This window comes from Rhinatrema bivittatum, chromosome 4, assembly GCF_901001135.1.
Source record: "Rhinatrema bivittatum chromosome 4, aRhiBiv1.1, whole genome shotgun sequence".
In the NCBI taxonomy this organism is placed as follows: Eukaryota; Metazoa; Chordata; class Amphibia; order Gymnophiona; family Rhinatrematidae; genus Rhinatrema; species Rhinatrema bivittatum.
Window position 1 is genome coordinate 435,460,019 of NC_042618.1, and position 21,641 is coordinate 435,481,659.

At 41.4% G+C, this 21,641-nt stretch overlaps 1 protein-coding gene across 4 annotated transcripts in view; it reads left to right on the top strand.

Moving 5' to 3' along the window:
- Positions 1-21,641, top strand: part of WASHC4 (WASH complex subunit 4) — a 158,785-nt gene that overhangs the window by 41,682 nt on the left and 95,462 nt on the right. For all 4 annotated transcript variants that reach the window (XM_029601529.1, XM_029601532.1, XM_029601530.1 and 1 more), the window contains 3 exons: positions 15,263-15,383; positions 16,965-17,088; positions 17,946-18,073. In XM_029601529.1, coding sequence (XP_029457389.1) covers positions 15,263-15,383; positions 16,965-17,088; positions 17,946-18,073 — 373 coding nt within the window. The remainder of the gene's footprint in view (positions 1-15,262; positions 15,384-16,964; positions 17,089-17,945; positions 18,074-21,641) is intronic.

The window sequence follows — 21,641 nt, forward strand, 5'->3', positions numbered from 1 at the left end:
TCACAACGGTTCACATTTTTACAATAAGATCAGTTGAAATAACAAATACATAATGAACAGATAAAAATATTAGAAACATAAACAGTAATAATAGGTGGTAAAATATTAAAGTAAGATAAAATAAAATCAAATACAGTAAAAGCACATCATAAAAGAAATAAGATGAAATAAAACTGCATGGTGCAAAGCTGGCTGCTATGCTTTGTGAATCCTGATATGCCTTCATAAATAACCAGGTCTTTACTTCCTTTCTAAAAGACTTTAAGTTTGATTGTAACTGCAATTCAACTGGGAGCGAGTTCCATATTTTAGGGCCTGCCAATGAAAGTGTTCAGTCTCTAACTTGACAAAGGTGTGCTGATTGTACTGAAGGAATGCTTAATAAACCTCTATTTGCACAGAGTAGGCAAGGAGAGTAGCTCTCTTCATTGTCAATCCGGGGGCTCAGGTTCATCCAAAGAGGCGGCATTCATGATGTGGCTATATTATCACTATACTGCTGATTCAGTATTTACCTTTAGTTGATGTCGTAGTAGCATGGAATGCTCTTATGTTGCTTGAAATATTTTATATTCTTAATGTATAGTCAAAACTCTCAATTAGTTTCTTACTGTGTGATATGGATATGAATCACTTCTTTCCTTCTCAGGAAGACAAAACGGTGAACAGACAAGCCTGTCAGCGAAACAGTCTTTTATTATTATTATTACGTTAGCCAATGGGTACGTACGGAGCCAACACAGCGCGTGTTGACCAGCAGGCACGGGCTAGCTATTGCTTGAGGATTTTCTTATATACCCCTCTAGTTCCTCTTTTTCAGCCTTGCGGACAAGCTTCTACTTTACTGTTATCTCCTGATAAGCTTGTTTTTATTCTTGAGTCTTAAGCAAAGGGGGGGGGGTGTGTGGGGACTTGTTGCTTTCTTAGTACTTTCCTAATTTTATGGTACAAAGTGGGGAGGGGGTAAAGAGGAGTGCTTTCTGCATTGCCTTTCATTGTATATTAATACAAACCTAACTAACACCAGCAGATGTCAGTATTTGATCACACAAGATTTACTTCTTCTTTTAAGCCTTGCAGTTCCTTTTAAGCTAGATACATATTGGGAGGATAACATCATCTTTCTTCATGTTCTTCTTATCAGAGCAATTGGCAGTCTCAGCAAAGAGGAATGACTTGCTGAAATTATTGGCTCATAGTGTAGCCTGTTTTATTTCAGGCCTTTCCTATCATGGGGACTTTTTGTGTCTCTCTTTTTTTTTTTTAAGAAGGGACCTTTCAGACAGTGTCTGAAGATTCGTTATCTTTACATTGCCCTCAGGTTGGCTAGCTTCCTGTAGTTTTCACGCTCTGCCTGGCAAGTTCCTCATTTCTACTGAGACAAACACTCTTAAATGAATTCTAATAATTCAGGTTACAATTTTAATAGTTTCTATATACAAGTTATATTCCTTAACATTTATTTCTACTTCTTTTTCATTCTATTTTAGCCAAGCTTGAAGTGCAATGATAGCAGCTCTTCCTGCCCTATTTGTAATGTTGCAGCCTGACTATGAGCTTTTTAGCAGCATGGGCCAGGCCTCTACTAATGGCAAGCCTCTTAATCATTTTACTTTTATTCTAATAATGATAATGTGATAGCAACATTAATTTTACTGATCACACCGTGGACTTAATGTTTGCAGAACATTGAGAGAAGAAGATAATCCATGTTTGTTCCAGAATTCATTTATTATTGACTTTGACATGACTGAGATTTATTTTGTTCCTGCAAGATAAAGTTTGCGTGGAGAATCGGCACATCGACCTGTTTTGACTCTTTCCTCCAGATGGAGAAGATCTGCATAGAAGAATATGGCAGATCAGGTTTGGGGAGGGGGAAGGTGGGGGATATTGAGAGATCCAGTATACTTGGTAATTCATTACCTAACTGCCTTGAAATGTATGTATTAGAGGGAGCTGTTATTAGAGTTATGGTATCAATCCTTTATTTCATATACTTTTACTTAATGCACTATGGCTGCCTTTAGGATAGTATCAGTTAATGTGAAGGGCCTAAATATGTTCCATAAGAGGCAACTTTTTTTTTTGTTTTATAGGGATATGGAGGCTCTCAGCTTCAGTAGTAATGATACAAGAAATACCTGAAAGTCCGTTACGAACATGATGCATTGTAATAGGTTCATACATTGCTATTTTGTCCCATGTTCAAAAGGATCTAAGTATAGGGGGATGGGAATTTAATCCTTTGGGAAGATATATGTAATACTATGCATCTCTGTGTGTGGGGTAACAAACTTTGATAAACAATTATACCCTGAGCAAAGTGCCTTTTTTGTTAGGTTACATGATATGACTAAACATGTTGAGGGAACTTTAATCTGGCCAGAGTGCCTTCTTTGGATACATCTCAGGGTACTTTAACTACATCAAGGGTTCACAGAGATAAATTAAAAGAACTAATAGAGGATTGGAATCTGACTTATGAAGATCGTTTTCCTAAATCAAGAAATTGTACATTTAATCAATTTAAGGAAGTTTGCATTAGAGTTCTTAGAAATTAATAATGGAGATTCTTCTTCTTCAATAGTAGTCTGGGATAAGTCTGAAGGTGTCTGCTAGGGGACTCCTGATATCCAGGGCCTCATATCTAAAGAAGAAAAGAGAGGGGTTACAGAATTGGATCATACAACTGGAACAGGCACACAAACAGGGAACAGACACACTTCAATTACAGAAGGCTAGAAATGATCTTAAGACATTAGAGCTGAATGCTGTTGCTTATCAAATGGATTTAATATATCGGACATATTTTAAAGGTGGGGACAAGGCTGGAAAATTGATGTCCTATAAGTTAAAATAGCTGAATTCTTAGAATAATATCTGCAAAATAAAAAGTAAGGATAATATTTTTACTACAAATGCAGATATGAGTGTGTTGGGTTTTTTTTTTATTTTTGTGGAGAGCTTTATAAAGCTGAGGAAGGTATTAGAGGAAATGCTGGAAGATTATGTGTAGACTATACTCTTCCCATGTTTAACTACAGAAATGCAGGAGTGGTTGGATAAAGAGATTTCTTGTGTAGAAATTGACACTATTAAGGGCTTAAAAATAGGCAAATCTCCAGGGACTGATGGTTCTCAGCAAACTGTTTTCAACAGTTTTCCTTAGGGTTGGTGGATCAATTGTTTAAGGTGTTCCCTTTCCTTAAGGATGAGGGAATTTATTTTTATTTTTTATTTTTTTGTGCTGGATCTTATTTGGCTGGCATCACCATATTGGCAAAACTGGGACGAGGTCCCATGGTGTGTGGGTCTTTCCGCCCCCCCCCCCTTTTTTTTTTTTTAATTAACCTGGATATGAAAAGATTGGCAAAAGTTTTAGCAGATCAGCTCAACATGATAATAGGGCTGCTTATCCATTCCTGACCATATTGGTTTTATTCCTGGCAGAATAGCTTCTGACAATGTAAGAAAGATTGTCGACATAATGTGGTGGATACAAAAGGGCAGTATAGCTTCTCTGTATCTCATGGTAGATGCAGAGAAAACTTTTGATATGGTGCATTGGCCATTTTTATTTAAAGTAATGAAAAAAATGGATTTTGGGATATATTTTGAAATGGTTAGGGAAGCTTTATCACGAATCACAGGCTTGCATAATAATTGATGGGGGTGTTTTCCAACAGCTTCACAGTGGGGAAGGCTGTGAGGCAAGGTTGTCCCCTGTCTCCACTCTTGTTTGTTCTTTCTTTTTCAAGAACCTCTCGCAATCAAAATTAGAAGTAATTCTTTTGTCTAAGGTTTCGGCATAGGTTCAGCTGTTTATAAATTCTCACTATTTGCTGATGATGATCTGTTCACTCTGACTAACCCAGCACAGTCTTTGGACGCAGTAGTTAGGGAATTGGGTAACTTTAGTAAGGTTTCTGGGTTCAAAATTAATTGGGACAAATTTGAAATTTGAATGTATCTCTGCCGGTACCTATGGAGCAATTATTAAAATCTAGGCATCCTTTTAAATGGGCAAGTCATAAAATTAAGTATTTAGGGGTATTTATTGGTAAAAGGTTGAAGGACCTATTTTCTTTAAATTATTCCCCCTTGTAGAATTCCGTAGGGAGGTTTCTGGACAAATGGGAATGCTCCTCTTTCTTGTGGCTGGGAAGAATTGCAGTGAATAAAATTAGTATATTACCTCAATTAAGTTATTTGTTCCAAATGCTTCCTATAACCATTCCTAATGCTCTGCTGAAACTTTGGCGAAAGAGGGTTTTTCTCTTCATTTGGAAGAGACGTCCTCAGAGTAAAGAGGAATATACTGTATAAGTCTAAGCTAGATTGGGGGTCTTAGCGTCTCGAATCTTTGTTGGTACTACATAACAACTCAACGCGACTGTGGATTGGTTTAAAATACATAGTCGCAAACAATGGGTCTCAATAGAGCAGTTACATTGGATCAATGCCTTTACAAGCGCTGTTATGGCAACCTTGAGATACTTGGAGGCCTCTTGGAGAACTAGTCCTAAGCACAAGTACCATGCTTCAGGTTTGGAAAACTTGGCGACATAGTTTCTACGCCCCATAAATCTATTTCTACTCTTCCGACTTGTTTCACTATGTAAGTCCTTGGGAGCTTTTAAGAAGTGGAAGGAAAGTGGGATTACTAGCTTAGAACATGTTTGGGAACCTGGGGCCTCTTTAACATTTGAAAAGTTATTTCTTAGATAAGAATTGGTTCTCTTATTTACAAATATACCATTTTTGGAAAAGAAAAAAGATTGTGGATCAGCTTTTGTCGGGGAGATCATTTATGTGCCAGTGTGGATAAAATAAAAGGGGTCATTTCTAAGCTTTATGTGGTTTTGAATGGAACAGTTGTCATATCCGGCACATATTAAAGTGTGGGAGAGAAATATGGGCAAGGAGCTCTCGGAGGAAGAATGGAGGTTATCCATACTGAAAACAAGCAAATCTATATCTTAGCACTTATTGAAAATAGCTATAAACCAAAAGAATTCTTCCAACAATCTCCAACTCCTTGGCAGTCCAAAACCCAATACCCACCCTCTTGACAGTCCCACGCCATTGTTTAGTGCCTCTATCCACCTTTAGGCTTTGTATATTGTACTTTTTATGTTATCAACCCACATATTACTTCCAAGTTATTTTCTTCCTGTTCCTTGTAAGACATTTACTTGTCACTGTTGTTATTGTTCAAAATGTAAACCGAATTGATCAGTAATTCTGTTACTGGAAAATCGGTATAGAAAAGTTCTTAAATAAATAAATAAATAAATTATTTTACCGATTGGTATCTCACCCCAGAAAAACTGCAAAGGCTATATCTGCATTTGGCAGACGCTTGCTGGAGGGGGTGTGGGTAAGTGGCCACTTTCTTTCATAATTGGTGGGATTGAGGAGTGAGTAAATCTTTTTGGGAAGAAGTGGCTTTGTTGGCTGGGAACATTCTAAAAGAACAAATTATGCTAATTCCAAATTGTGTGCTGCTAAATGTCTCTCAGGAGAATCCTAGTGAAAATTTACAAGTATTTGTACAACAAATCTTCATAGCAGCCAGGTGCGAGGTAGCACAATGTTGGAAGCTTATAAATGCTCCCAAGGTAGAGGCAGTTGTACTTCGGTTGGACAAGATATGTAGAATGTGTAAATTGACTGCTAATAAGAAGTGGAGAATGTATAAATTCGAGCAGGTTTGGAAGGTGTATTTTTCTTGGAGATCTAACCCTGATAAGGTTTTTTTTTTTTCAAGCGAGTGTTTTCATTGAACCACAGGCTCACTCATGATATTTAACTTGTGTGGGGGTCTAATGTGTAGGCAGGACACTTGCTTTATTTTACACCATTGTGGATCAATAAGAGGATTTGGTACAGATATGTCTGTTGCATATTAGAGCAAAGTAGACTATACAGATTAAGCTTTAACTTATTTAAATTGGCTGATGCTCATAAAATGTAATGGGATTTATTAAAGTGTATAAGGATTTTAAGATGTTTCAGATGTCCCACTTTTATACTCGTTGCGGGATCTCTTGGTAGGGGTTATGGGAGGAGAGGGGTAGCTATTGTTGGCGAATGGAAGTTGCGAACTATGCTAATTGGATACATTCCATTGAAACGCAAATGTTGGTATTGTCTGGTTGCAGCGATGCTGTCTATTTTAAATACTAATTTGTTTTATTGGATGCAATAAAAAAAAGTCAATTAAAAAAAAAAGATAAAACAGTGTAAAAGTGTTGGATTTACAGTAGTCTGCCCAAAGTTTCATTTTATTTATTTTTTTCTTTCTTTAGCTTCTGGAGCTGTCTGCTGTTTTGGTCTAGCATTTTTGTCGTCCTGCCACTGGGCTTTCAGCTCAGTCAAAATCTGTCTACCTCAGTCATTCACACCTACCTTAAGGATTTTGTTCCCATTTCCCAACTCCATCTAGCCCAGCCAGCATAACAAGACTGCTGAGATGGGGGCTGCAGACAGTGGGTTCCTCCAGAACACGTACATCTAAAGTAATCCACTTTATGGGAGTGTGCAGCACTGCCACTTAGCCATCAGCCCAATCTCTAGAACAGTCATAGAAACAGATACATAACAGATACATAACGGCAGTATGACCTGTCTAGTCTGCCCATTTACCCAATTAGTTTAGCTTTATAATTCCCATCACTCTCCGGCGATCCCTTGTATTTATTCCATGCTTTCTTGAATTCAGATACTGTTTTTGTCTCCATCTCCATTGTGAGAATGTCCTATGCATTCACTACCCTTTTTTTAAAGAAATATTTCTTAGGATTATTCCTGAATCTACGTCCTTTCACCCTCCTCCCATGACCCCTCATTCTAGAGCTTCCTTTCTGTTGAAAGAGGCTCGCCTCCTGTACATTAATAAATTAATGTTTTTAAATATTCTATCATATCTCCCATATTCTGCCTTTCCTCCAGGGGATACATATTTAGATCTTTAAGTCTGTTCCATGTGCTTTAAAATGAAGATCACTGACTATTTTAGTAGCCACCTTCTGGACCAACTCCAGCTGGTTTATATCCTTTTGAAGGTGTGATCTCCAGAGTATTCCAAATGAAGTGTCACCAGGGACCTATACAGGGGCAATGTCACCTCCATATTTCTGCTGTCCATTCCTTTCCCTATGCAACCAAGCATCTTTCTGGCTTTTGCTTGCTGTCACTTTATCCACCTGTTTGGCCACCTTAAAATCATCAGATACAATCGCCCCAAGGTCACGCTCTTCTTTCGTGCTTAAAAGAATCTCACTGCCAATATTGTACCTCTCCCTTGGGATTTTGCAGCCTTAAATGCATTACTCTGCATTTTTTAGCATTAAATCTTAGCTGCTAGACCCTAGACCATTCCTTGAATTTTGCTAGTTACCACCTCATTTTTTTCTACACCTTCCTGATTGTCTACTCTGTTGTAGATTTTGGTATCATTGGCAAAAAGACAAACCTTTCCCAACAATCCTTCCTCTGTTACTCACAAAAATTTTGGAAAGAACCAGCCTAAGGACCGATCCCTGAGGCACACTATTAGTAATGCCTCCCTCATCAGAGTAAACTCCATTTACCTCTTCCCTTTGTCTCTTGGTTTCTAACCCAGTCAGCCATTCTAGGGCCCATACCAAGGGCACTCAATTTATAAGTTGCCTATGCAGAACAGTGTCAAAGGCTTTGCTGAAATCCAAGTACATTAAATCTAGCACTCTCCCTTAATCCAGTTCTCTGGTCACCCAATCAAAGAAACTGATCAGATTCGTCTGACAAGATCTACCTCTAGTAAAACCAAGCTGCCTCAGGTCTTGCAATCCATTGGATATCAGAAACTGCACTACCCTCTGTTTTAGCAGCAATTCCATTAATTTGCTCATCACAGAGAGGTCAGATTTACCGGCCTGAAGTTCCAGCCGCCTCCTTACTTCCACTTTTTACTTCCACTTTTATGAATAAGAACCACATCCGCCCATCTCCAGTTCTCCGGAACTACTCTTGATTCTTAAAAAAATAAAAAGGTCAGCCAGTGGAGCTGCCAGAACATCTCTGTTCCCTTAGGTACTGTCAGATGTATCCCATCTGGTCCCATCACCTTATCTATTTTAAGTCATTTAGCTTCTCATGTACACACTTTCCTGAAAATTGAGGTTTATCTCATTTCCAATCTTATTTGAATTTATTTTATGTGGTCCGTCTCCAAGGCCTTCCACAGTGAACACTGAACAGAAATATTAAGCAATTTCACTTTTTCCTCATCTTTTACATATTCTTCCCCTTCTTCACTTTTGAGTCTTACAATGCCACCATTGCATGTGCTTCTATTACTAATACATCTATAAAAAAAAAAAAAGTCTTGTCCCCCTATTTTACTGTATTTGCTGTTTCATTTCTCCATTTGAATTTTTGCATTTTTGACTACTTTCCCAGCTTTTTAGCTTTTCCAGATATTGTCACCTGTCTTCCTCTTTCTGTGATCTTACACTTTGAGTGCTAACATTTTCTCTTAGCTTTTTAGCTATTTTAGAAACCATAGCAGTCTCTTTTTCCTCTTTCCTTTATTTACTTAGCAATAAGGGTAGTTGCCTTATAACAGCTCCTCTCCCCCCCCCCTAGATTTTCCCATCCAATTAGCGATTCTTTGTGGGATTCTCCCCATTTTAACAATTAGTTTTTCTGACATCTTGGACTCTTGCCTTTGAATGAGTCTTCACCTCCGCTCTAATGCTGAACTAGGCCATCTGGTGATCACTGGATCCCAGATGAGTTTTCACTACAACATTAGAGATACTGTCCCTGTTGTTAAGCACCAGGTCCAGTATCATTCATTCCCGTGTGGGTTCTGTTACCATTTGACAGAACAGTTCTCCTTGCAGGAGAACAGGAACTCCCTTCTTTTAGAAGACACCGCAGCTGGGATGTCCCAGTCAGGCATCCAGTAGGTTGAAATCCCCTTGTAATAGCACCTCCCCTTTCATAGCAATTTTGTGAATATCCTCCATTAAATCGCTATCCATTTCTTCTGTCTGTGATGGAGGCCTATATATTACACCAGTATAAACTAGATGTTCTATTCCCTTTTGCTGGGGATGCCAGTGGCCAGTAGTTAGGGTTCCACCTTCAGGCAGCAAAACACTGCACGGAGCGGCAGTAGCCACAGAGGTATTCACGGAGCGGGATGCCAGTGGCCAGTGGTTGGTGTTCTGCCTTCACAGAGGGCTGCCATCTCCACAAAAACAAGAAACAAACAAAGCAGGGGTGGGTAGGAGTATGGGGCAGGGGTGCGGCCTGCTTGTTGCGGCGGTTGCTACCCCTGTTTGAGCTGGATGTTCACTGGGATGCGGATACAGCGCTGCTCTCTGCATGGTGGAGGGGTGGAAGGGAATTGGGGCCGGAGGGTGCTGGAAGCCAATAGTGATGGGTGGGAGGGAGAAAAAGGGTGGGAAAAAAAAATGGATGAACTGCGTGGCTTGCTGGGCAGACTGGATGGGCCGTTTGGTCGTCTTCTGCCGTCATTTCTATGTTTCTATATGTTTCTATAATCACTGCAATTCTGTTGCTTTAATATTTTTCATATGTAGTGCCATGCCTCTTCCCTTCTTTACTATCCAGTTCTTCCTGAATAGATTGTAGCCCAGTATAATGATATCCCAGTTATGTTTGTTAATGTACCACGTCTGTGACAGCCAATACATCTAAATCTGCTTCTTCCATGACTGCGTCTAGATCCAGAACTTTATTTTCCATACTATGAGCATTAGTATACATAAATTTCCATATTGCACTTTTTTTCCCATTTCTGTACAAGTATTGTTTTATTTGCCTTAGAGCTTTATTTACCCTTCATATAAGATCTTAGTTTAAAGCCCTTCCCAGTAAGTTTGCCACTCTGTTATAAGATGTTGCACCTTTCTTTGGCAGGTGGACTCCAACTCTGCTCAGCAGGCCTTGAAACATTATCCCATAGTCTAGAAAACCAAAATGCTCTTGTTGACACCATTTATTCAGCCATTCATTAGTCTTCAGAGTGCTTGCTTCCCTGCCTGGGCATTCACTACTGTAGTCAGCAAGACTTGAAGCTCTGCAGGGAGACCCCCAATGGATTTCAAGTCCATTGCCTTAAGCATTCAGTCAGGACTACACCTTATTTAGAATAACATTTTGATTTTAAGCAATTACTAAGTGATGCTTGGAGACACTCTCCAAGTCTTTTATGTTGCATTTTTGCTGTTGGAGGGGTGAATTGGGAATCCCCAGGCCCCATCCTTTGGGGGGAACCCTGTGCTCCTATGGTAGCCCTGATCCCTTATTGTGCCACCTGACATCTGCCCTGGAGAGCATTGAAGCTGTGTGTTGGAGATATCAACAGATCAAAAACTATAGTTATATTAGTAAATAGATACCAGTTTATCAATCAGCCATCAAGTTTTGTAGGCCCCTTACTCATAGTCAGTGTTCCACAGCGGTCTCTAATATGGTATAGGGTCAAATTACTTTAATTATCTTTTGTTCATTTTGTTCATTTTTTGCATATTTTTCATATTAATAAAATCAATATCCAGAATGTGCTGATGAACTCCAGGCTATAACGCACCCTTGGCAACTAACATAATATGTTCTAAAGCTCTAATAACGAGTCATAGTCACAAACAGACTCCAACAGTAATAAGAAAAGAACATAAGAAAATGCCATACTGGGTCAGACCAAGGGTCCATCAAGCCCAGCATCCTGCTTCCAACAGTGGCCAATCCAAGCCACAAGAACCTGGCAAGTACCCAAAAACTAAGTCTATTCTATGTTACCAATGCTAATGGCAGTGGCTATTCTCTAGGTGAACTTAATAGCAGGTAATGGACTTCTCCTCCAAGAACTTATCCAATCCTTTTTTAAACACAGCTATACTAACTGCACTAACCACATCCTCTGGCAACAAATTCCAGAGTTTAATTGTGCGTTGAGTAAAAAAGAACTTTCTCTGAATAGTTTTAAATTGTGCCCCATGCTAACTTCATGGAGTGCCCCCTAGTCTTTCTACTATCCGAAAGAGTAAATAACAGATTCACATCTACCCGTTCTAGACCTCTCATGATTTTAAACATCTCTATCATATTCCCCCTCAGTCGTCTCTTCTCCAAGCTGAAAAGTCCTAACCTCTTTAGTCTTTCCTCATAGGGGAGTTGTTCCATTCCCCTTATCATTTTGGTAGCCCTTTTCTGTACCTTCTCCATCGCAATTATATCTTTTTTGAGATGCGGCGACCAGAATTGTACACAGTATTCAAGGTGCGGTCTCACCATGGAGCGATACAGAGGCATTATGACATTTTCCATTTTATTCACCATTCCCTTTCTAATAATTCTTAACATTCTGTTTGCTTTTTTGCTTTTTTGACTGCTGCAGCACACTGAACCGATTTCAATGTGTTATCCACTATGACACCTAGATCTCTTTCTTGGGTTGTAGCACTTATCGCGTTTTGCATCCCAGTCCCGACATGATCGTGTTTCAGACCAAAGCAAAGGTCCTGCCTCAGGGGAATAACTCCTTCCGAACTGTTTATCTGTGACATCCGACAAAGGCCATCATCGTTCCATCAGCGTATTTTCCAAATGGCTTTTCACTTGTCCATTTCTTTCCTGCGGTTTACATTCAGACTCGCTCAATGATAACATGGCGACATACCGGAACTTCCTTTAAACCCCCATACCGGAAATTGCGACAACACCCTCAGTCTCAAGACAGGTAGTCTTCCAACCCTTATTTGATCACAGGAATGTCTTCAACCACCTCCAACTCGAAAACGAAACCGAGAAAGAACACGCCCCCTCTATCTTCAAACAGGTCATCTTGGGACGTACTCAGTTCCCAGAGATAGTTTTCTATCACGTCCAACATTTAAAAAACACACCATCCGCTCTGCTACCTAATAACGTCAGATGAAAATAAAGAAATTATACTATCATTCTTCTAAAAAATGTGCACTGTAGTAATGATGAATCATACTTATATATCTTGAGAAATCGTCTACTGCACATATCTTTGATCCGTTGCAAAAAAAGGGTGGACATAGCACAAACGAATATGCTAAGGACTTCCATCATATGTCCTCTAGGATATTATTAGATCCAACTTACACAACAAAAGATCAACAACATTGATATCCTTGATGCCACTTCAAAGCTGATAGACTTAGCAGAAAAAAGGGGGAAAAAGAAATGTTCCAGGCTACCACACTGCGGCGGCATATGTCTACCTCACAGAGTCTATGCTACAACACTGGGGATGACCCACATTTAAATTAAGGAGTACCAATTGATCTTCTCATTGAGGCCAAAGGGATCCATAGAATTCAAAGTGAAAATCCAATGATGCTCACGCTTATTTAGACGGGACTGTATATCCCCCCTCTGGGGTTAGGTTGCACTTGCTCCAAAATTGTCCAACATAAATCGGTAAATGTATGATGCTGCTGAATACAATGTTGTACCAATGGGGCTGTAAGCTTGGAGGTTTTCATACAACTTCTGTGTTCTATCAATCTCGTGCAGATCTTCCTCTTGGTCCGTCCTACATAGACCAATCTACATGGACACTGTATAACATAAATAACACCTTCAGAGTCACATGTAGTGGATGTGCTCAAGATGACAACAGTGTCTGAGTGAGGAGACTGCCATTGATCGCCCGTTAAAGATAAAGCACACATGTCACAATTGCCGCAGATGTGATGACCCCCCAGTTTTGGGTTTGCTCCATGTAGAAACAAAAGTAGACTTCACTATCAAATCCCGGATATTCTGTCCTCTAAAGAACGCAAATCTGGGACCTGATTAAAAAACAGGATGAAGGGCCAAAACTTGCCAATGTGAACGAACCATATTCACTACTGCATTGATCTGTGTAGAGTATTTCAAAGTACATGTAAGATACTGTGAAAAGGGGCGTTATTGATATTCGAGCAATAGGGATCTATTCGCAAATAATGCCCTCTTATAAGCCTTCTTAATTACGGATTTCGGGTAACCTCCATGAACAAATCTCATAAATAAGGCAGATGCCTGTAAGCGGAATTCATCTGTGGTAGAACAAATCCTCCTTAATCTCAAGAATTGAGAAGTCAGTAATCCATTTTTAAGTCTTGTAGGGTGATGACTGGAATATCATAAATAATGATTACGGTCCGTGTCTTTCCTATACAGTGTGGTCTTAATAGTACCCCCTTCTCGCACCATCAAAATGTCCAAAAAAGCTATAGATTCCTGGTCATAATGTGCTGTAAACTGTAAATGCGCATTCAGAGTGTTGAGCCATTGTAAGAACTGCTTAAGACTTTCTAGAGATGCTGTCCAGATGAAAAATATATCATCTATATATCGTCTGTACAACAGTATATTGCAGAACCAACAGGAGGAAAACAAATGTTGATCCTCAAACTGGGCGACGTATAGATTTGCAATATCCGGGGCAACCGTAGCCCCCATCGCCACACCCTGTGTTTGAAGATAAAATTTATCATCAAACTTGAAAAAATTCTTAAATAATACCAACTCCAAAAATCCAAGAAGAAAAACCCGTAGGAACTTTATGTGGACATGGACGTGCTTGTAAAATCTTTTGCATCAAAGCAAATGCTTCCTCTTGGGGGATGTTGGTATATAGAGATGAAACGTCTAAAGTAACTAACCAGCAGTCCTCTGGTAAGAGATATCAACAGACCAGGAGGTACAGTGCACCCCCCCCCCCCCCCCCCCGGCCTAGCAATCATTTTTTGGGAGGGCCTGCATCAGTTGATTTTCCCTGGGCCCTGCACCCCCCAGAGACATCCCTGCCCTGGAGTACTGTACTGTTAGGAATGGTAAGAATAATGTAATCGCAGTGTTACAAGATTTGCTTGTGGAACTAATGCATTAATACAGTAAACACCTAAGTTTCATGTTTTCTTGTGAAAGTCTAAATGTGTTATGGGGAGACTATCTGCCTATTCTGGTGTGTACTTGCCTGTCCACTTGCATACTAAACGGGATCAAGGAGCTTGCAAGGCACAAGGAAAGCATCTGGCATTTCCATGTTCTCCAGGAAGGATTACACTTTTCAAACTTGTGTTATATTAGATAATATATGTAAAACAAGCAGCAATTTTTTTTTTAAAGCTAACACATGAAAGGCTCTCTTTTTTTTTGGGGGGGGGGGAGGTTATTTTTGAAAAAATTGTTTGCAAATTTACAGGGTCATTCTTTGTGCGATACCGGCCGCATCGCGTTGGTATTAAAATCAGGAGAAGGGGAGGAGGGTGGGCGGAGTTATCTCCCGGCAGTGCTGCGGGTGATGTTTTTCAAATTATCACCAGCAGCACCGCAGGAAATAACTACACCTTTTCCCATGGCACTATGGGGGTGATAATGTGTGGTGTGACCACACCGTGGCGGGCAGCCCACTATCGCCCCCTCCCACCCCCCTTTTTTTTTTTTTAATGAAACATTCTGCTTTAAATATAGCAGAATGATGAATCTAGAGGCAAATGTTTTTACACTTCAGATTTGAATAAAAAACAAAATAGTGCTTCAAACGTTTTTTCTAATAAAACCTGGAGTCTGATTAGCAAAGTACTGTTGGGGGGGGGGGGTATTTTATTATTTTGTGTGTTCATCTACTGTGGACACTAATATGAGGGAAGGCTGCTGCAAAATTGAAGAGGAAAGACTCCGATAGTTGTCTGCCAAGGGGCACCATGCGCATCCTGAGAGCAAAGACTTATATCCTGGCGTTATGTGACGCATTGTGTTTGGTCAGAGTTCATGCTGAGCAGCTGAAGGCAGAGCAGATGTATTTAGATTCTGGGCAAAAATCACTTTTAAAAGCCTTTGAAGCTTTGAGTAAATACTGCAAACAGGATTCGTGTGCCATGAGGTAACACAATCCACTTCTTTCCTTCATTGCAGATCCCCAGTACCACAAATGTTAGATCTCCCTCCTTCTGCCACTAGACCACAGACCAAGTAGGCAAGTGGACAGACTGGGTGGACCAAAAGGTCCTTTTATGCCAACATCTACATTTCTCACAAAAATACTTTTAATTACAAAGTTAATAAAAAGCTCAAAACCAATCCTTTTGAACATTAGCAGCGATGCCTTCACTGATGATGGAAAAAAAATGGGAGTAGGGAAATAAAATTAGTCATGTTAAAAATATATTGGACAGCTTGCTAGGTGTCTGATGATAAATGTCTTGTTTCTGTGAACAAGGTTGCTAAAATCGGTCCATCATAACCCTGTGAAGTTTGGAATTCAGGAAGATAAATTAAAGCCGTTTGAGAAGCTGCTGTTGAAGCTTGAAAGCCAGTTACTTGATGGCATGATATTCCAGGTAAAGTTGTAGAACACAATTTGACAGTAAAGTATTGAAGATAAGAGGAAGAATACTTGGAGTTAAGTTCCCAGTAAGGAGCAACCTAAGACAGCCGTTGCAGATTACAAGGCTGGCTGCACTGAAATGTTCAGGCACGAGTAGAAGAGGGGTGAGCAATTCTGGTCCTCGAGGGCTATAAACCAGTTGGGTTTACTTGATATCCCTAATAAATATACACAAAAGAGATTTGCATGCACTCTGCCTCAGTTATATGCAAATCTATTTCATACATATTCATTGGAGATATCGTGAAAACACAACTGGTTTGCGGCCCTCAAGGACCGGAATTGCCCACCCCTGGTCTAGAACACACTTATGTTTTGTGCCTTTCTGAATGTAAAATGTTACTTTAAACAGAATATTCTAAAAAATATGTTCAGAGAAATCTTAAATACAGTTCATGCCTGCTGCTTGTGGGGCCCAGTCCTTTGGCTTCCTGAGTGTCATCCAGTAAGGATGACACTCGCTGAAAAGTGATGACACTAGCTGAAAGCACAGGACTCTGATTTCTTCCTCCAAACTAAGAAGAAATTTATTTTTAGAATGTTTTTGCCATCAAAATACATTAGGGATGTGCAGAGGGACGCCATACATTGCATTCAGGATTTGTATTCGTCGGGGGGGGGGGGGGGGGGCGCAGATACGTTGCATTCGGCAAGGGGTGCCTCCCGATACGTTAATGCGTATTCGTTCCCCGGCTAAAATTGAATTAACTACAACCCGCCACCCTCCTGCCCCCCCCCCCCCCCCAAGACTTACCAAAACTCCCTGGTGGTCCAGTGGGGGGTCCGGGAGCCATTTCCTGCACTCACGCCCTCTGCTGCCGGTATTCAAAATGGCGCCGATAGCCTTTGACCTACTATGTCATGGGGGCTACCGGTGCCATTGGTCAGTACCTGTCACATGGTAGGAGCAATGGATGGCTGGCGCCATCTTGTGCTCCTACCATGTGACAGGTGCTGACCAATGGCACTGGCAGCCGAGGGCGTGAGTGCAGGAGATGGCTCCCGGACCCCCCCCTGGACCACTAGGGAGTTTTGGTAAGTCTTGGGGGGGTCAGGAGGGTGGAGGGTTTGTTTAAATTTGCTCCTTTAGACGGCCGAATAATTTGGCGAAGATTTGTTGTATTCGTGGGGAATCGCGATACGTTTCGCTTCCCCACGAATACAGCGAATATGGCCCTATACGTTGCGGATTGCCAGTTCATAGGGAACAAATGCGCGCACACAAAATATATACAGAAAAATGTAATTCCTTTTTGTGGCTCTGCAAAGGCATTTGTCTTTTTTCTTTTTTTCATTGTCACAATAAATATTTTCAGAAACTCCTACATGGCCCCCCCCCAAAGTTCTTTGTGGAGTACAGTTGTACTTTTCTGCAGTATTACTACCTCCCATTCCATTTGTTGCAACAGTTTCAGACTGAACTATTTAATGAGATTGATTGTTTTTTTTCTGGCTTGCACTGTCTACTAAATATCTTGGACTGTGTATTTAACTTGAAGGGATAATTTATTTCTTAAAACTTGTGTTTTTCAAGAGCTGCATAGAGCAACAATTTGATTCCAGCAATGGAGGAGTATCTGTGTCAAAGAATAGCACTTTTGCTGAAGAGTTTGCACATAACATTCGAATGATTTTTACAAATATTGATGTCAAATTAGGTAAGGGGGGAGTGGTTTGTTTTTTTTATTTTTTTTTTAAGTGGGGTTTGTGTGTTGTATTTTAGGGGTATTATGTAATGTTTTTGTACCTCCCCTAACACCCACCAGGGCTTGAACCCGTGGCCATCTGGGGGACCCAATAGGCACTGTGTACTTACCCTCCTGGCAACTACGGTATTCACTTGCGTTCCGCTTCTTGTTGGATAATTACTGTACCCGCAAAGCTATTCCCTGGTGAGGGTTTTTCTGGGGACATTGTGACTGAGCAAACCTGGGATTTCACAGTTCCCAGAAAAGTGCTCACAAACCACACATGCAAAACACAGGGATCACCCAGCTTCTGACTGACTTGGGATTCAGTCAGTCTCAAGCTCAGTGGTAGTAAACTAATTAGTTTATTAAAAATGAGGAACAGTGAATGAAAAAGGTATTGCATATATCTATGTTGCAGCTAGCAGGGGAAAAAGGAAAAGGGATAACTGCAGAACTAAGCACTGCACTCTCTTAGTTAAGTGGCAATTCTAGTATCTTTGGCAGTTTGACTCCAGCTGTGGCAAAGCAAGTGTCACTTTCTAAAGACAGTTTTTTAAATGACACTCTATTCAGACAGCAACAGTGATATTAATCTCAGCAGAGCCAGCTAACACCTTCAGCACCAGCTGCTGGTGATTTTGGAACACTGCCACCTCTTTCCTGTAAAAGGAGTTTTAAACGTCAAACCATATAATTTATAATCAAACTACTGTTTCACCACGGGAGGAGTGGGGTTTTTTGTTACAGACTTTAATATTTCTGCAGGATTCATTATGTCCCTGGGCGAAGACTTCTAATCCTATTTGTTTTTATATTTAAAACAGGTGAACCCTCTGAAATTGACCAGAGGGAACGGTATGTGGGCCTTTGTGGGCTCTTTGCACTGCACTTTCACATTTTTCGAACAGTAGACAAAAAGTTTTTTAAAGTGCTCCTGGATGGCTGCAAGAAGGTAAAGCATCTTCTCATATTTTTATTTGCCTGAATTTTCCTGGAAACATAAGAGCTTTATTTTTCCAGCTCTGCAGTTGTGTTTTATATACAAGAAGGAGATGGAGGAAATGCCATGGGGATGGTGTGCATGTGCTGTCTCCCTGAATTGCTGACCTGGTGATGCTGTACCTATGGGGCCTCCCTAGCAGAGGGATGGAACAGGTTTGGCTCACTGACTCATAGATTTGCCCATTGGTCTCCAAGTCTGAAAACTGTACAGGAAACTGCATCTGTTCTATCTCATTTCAGAACAGGGGAGAACTGGAAAGGGGAGGAAGTAGACGGCTGAGGAGATAGACAAACTAGAGTGCTGGGAGGTGTAGAGTGAACGAGATGAAAGGTTAAAAGATATAAAAGATGTGGGAGGGGCTGGAGATATGGAAAATTGTCATGGTGAGAAGAGAGATTCATAAAAGGAAATTTAATATAGAAGGAAGTCCTAAGAGGATGACCAAGGTAGAAATAGCTTTATTTAGTTGAATATTGACAAATCTATATGCACAGTGCTAATTTTTAAAAGTAGCATATTATTTCAGGGAAGGGATATACTAATTCCCTGTACGTACCAGGATCAGTCTAGACTGCTGGGTTATGCCTCCCTTCCAGCAGATGGAGTCAGAGAGAAAACTGAAAAGCACCACCCATATAACCCGGGGTGCCACCTGTGATCCCTCAGTATTTTCTCTGACTCCAGCAGATGAAAGACATACCCTGCGGTCCTGATCTTGGTTCCCTTGGGGCCTTGCCCCACCAGGTTTGATTCCTTATAAAAAAAAAAAAAAGAAAAATTTATAATAATAAAGTAGAAGCTACAAGACAGCTTCAGCACCTTTGACTGGGTCATTTAAAAAAAAAAAAAAAAAGATAAAAAGAAGAGTGGTAATTTTTTTTCCCTTTCTAGCTTTTCAAGCAGCCAACTATAGGCAGGCTCGGCAGGGCTTTGTCCTGCTTCTTTTCCCTGGAGGTTTTAGTTGGCCCGGTGAGTAGAGGGGGAGGATTTACCGGTGGGCCGGTCACTCTCCCCCTCCCTCAGAGACGCTTCATTCCTCTGGTCCCCTCTTACAGGCTGAGTTTAAAAAAAAAAAGAAACAATAAGAGAACAAAAGAAAAAGATTTTAAAGGACTTAGCTTTTTTTCTGGGATTCGTGTCCTTTTCTCAGCCGCGCCTGCCATCTCTCCCGGGCCTCCGAAGGGGATGGAGTTCTCCACCCGGCTGCAGTTCATGCCTTGGGGGACAGCATGCAGCTCTTGCGGAGAGCCGGGGCTCCGGCTCTCCCGTGAAGGCCTCTGCTCCCGGTGTCTCCCCGGGGGTGAGGGGTCTTCGCAGCGCGGCGATTTGCCGCGGGGGGCGTCCGTTTCGCTGTGCAGGTGGCTGCGCAAGGACCACGAGGCAGGGAGGTAGGGGCCGACCTCGCTCCCGATTATCGCAGGACCGGCGGCCATTTTGTCTGCCTCCAATGCGGATGCCGATGACTCGGAGGAGGGAGGGGACCTCCCTCCTCCACTGTCCCCGCCGCACAGACAGCGCGGTTTGTCGGCAGAGCCAGCTCCTCCTCCAGGCAAGGCATCGGGGGGGGGGGGGAACCTTAAAGCGGCGGCAGCCTTTTTCATCTAAGTTTATTTTGTTGATGCACAGGGCGTTTTTGGAGGCAGAGTCTGAGTTGGGATACTCAGGCTCCCCTCCCAGCCAAGGTCCCGAGGGACTCGGGGGGGATGGGAAGTTCCGGACAGACTACCCGATCCAGTGGATCCGGGTTCCCAGGATCCCTTCTCTCTGGACGACAAGGGAGATAATCATAACGCTGGTGTAGGGTGATGGTCCACAGATCCTGCGGCTGTTCCGTAGGGAGGAACTGGACCATTTAATTTTGCATGTGTTACAGGATCTGGAGCACCCCCTGTCACAGGATGCCTGTGAGATGTCTACAGGGGATGCAGCGTTAGCGGGGCTTCGGGCTCTGCCACAGATGTTCCCCTTTCACCCAAAACTTTCACAGATTGTGTCCCGGGAGTGGGAAGCCCCGGAGGCTTCCTTACGGGTCACTAGAGCTATGGAAAAGTTATATCCGCTCCCAGTTGAGACCCTTGAGCTCCTTAAGGGTTCCCAAGGTGGATTCTGCAGTCACGGCCATAGCCAAGCACACTACTATTCCGGTGACTGGAGGCACAGCGCTGAAGGACCTTCAGGATCGGAAGCTGGAAGTGTTGCTTAAACGCATTTTTGAAGTAGCCGCCTTGGGAGTCCGTGCTGCGGTATGCAGTAGCCTTATGCAGCGGGCCTTGCTTCGCTGGGTCCAGCAAATGTTGACGGCCCAAGCTCTTCCACCTGGAGAGGCTGAGCAGGCAGCCCGCATGGAATCAGCTGTTGCCTATACGGCTGATGCCCTTTATGATCTTCTTCGGACTTCGGCACACACTATGTCTTCGGTATCTGCGCGTTGCCTGCTGTGGCTACGGAACTGGTCTGCAGATGCCTCCTCCAAGTCTCAACTCGGTTTCTTCCCGTTTCGAGGCAAGCTGTTATTTGGGGATGAGCTGGAACAACTTATCAAGGCCTTGGGTGACAACAAGGTGTATAGGTTACCAGAGGACAAGCCCAGGGAACTACCGTGGCTGTTTCAGGGGGCAGCGTCGCTTTCGGTCCAATAGAGGGTCTTCGAGCTATGCCCCTCGGCAGACCGCTTCCCGGGCACAGTCTTGGCTGTCTTCCTTTCGAGGCAGGTGGCCTCAGCGAGCCGGAACCCATGCCTTTGCCAGCAACAGCAAGCCTGCACAATGAAGGGATGCCAACCCATTCCTCCACTCCGAACATCGGAGGTCGGCTGTCCCACTTTTACGAGGAATGGGTCCGAATTACTTCCGATCAGTGGGTACTAGATATTATAATTCACGGTTACGCTTTGGATTTTGCTCGTCCCCTCCGTGATCTTTTCCTGATGTCACCTTGCGGGCCACCGCGCAAGCAACAGGTGGTCCTTCAGACGCTGGAGCGCTTGAGGGCCCTGGGAGCTATTACGCTGGTTCCTCCGGAGCACCAGGCCGGTCAATACTCCATCTATTTTGTGGTACCAAAGAAGGATGGGACTTTTTGGCCGATTCTGGACTTAAAGCAGGTCAACAAAGCCTTGCGAGTGCCTCGCTTTCGTATGGAAACGTTGCGGTTGGTCATTGCGGCGGTACACAAATAATAATTTTAATTATAATAATAATATAATATATATATTTTTATATATTTATATTTTATATATTTTTATATATATATATATATATATATATATATATATATATATATATTATTTATATATATTTATATTATATATATTATATATATATTTATATATATATTATATATATATATATATTATATATATATTAAATATATATATTATATATTATATATATATTATATATTATATATTAAATATATATATATTATATATATATTAAATATATATTATATAATTATATATTTATCTATATATATATATATATATATATATATATATAAAAATATATTTTATATATTT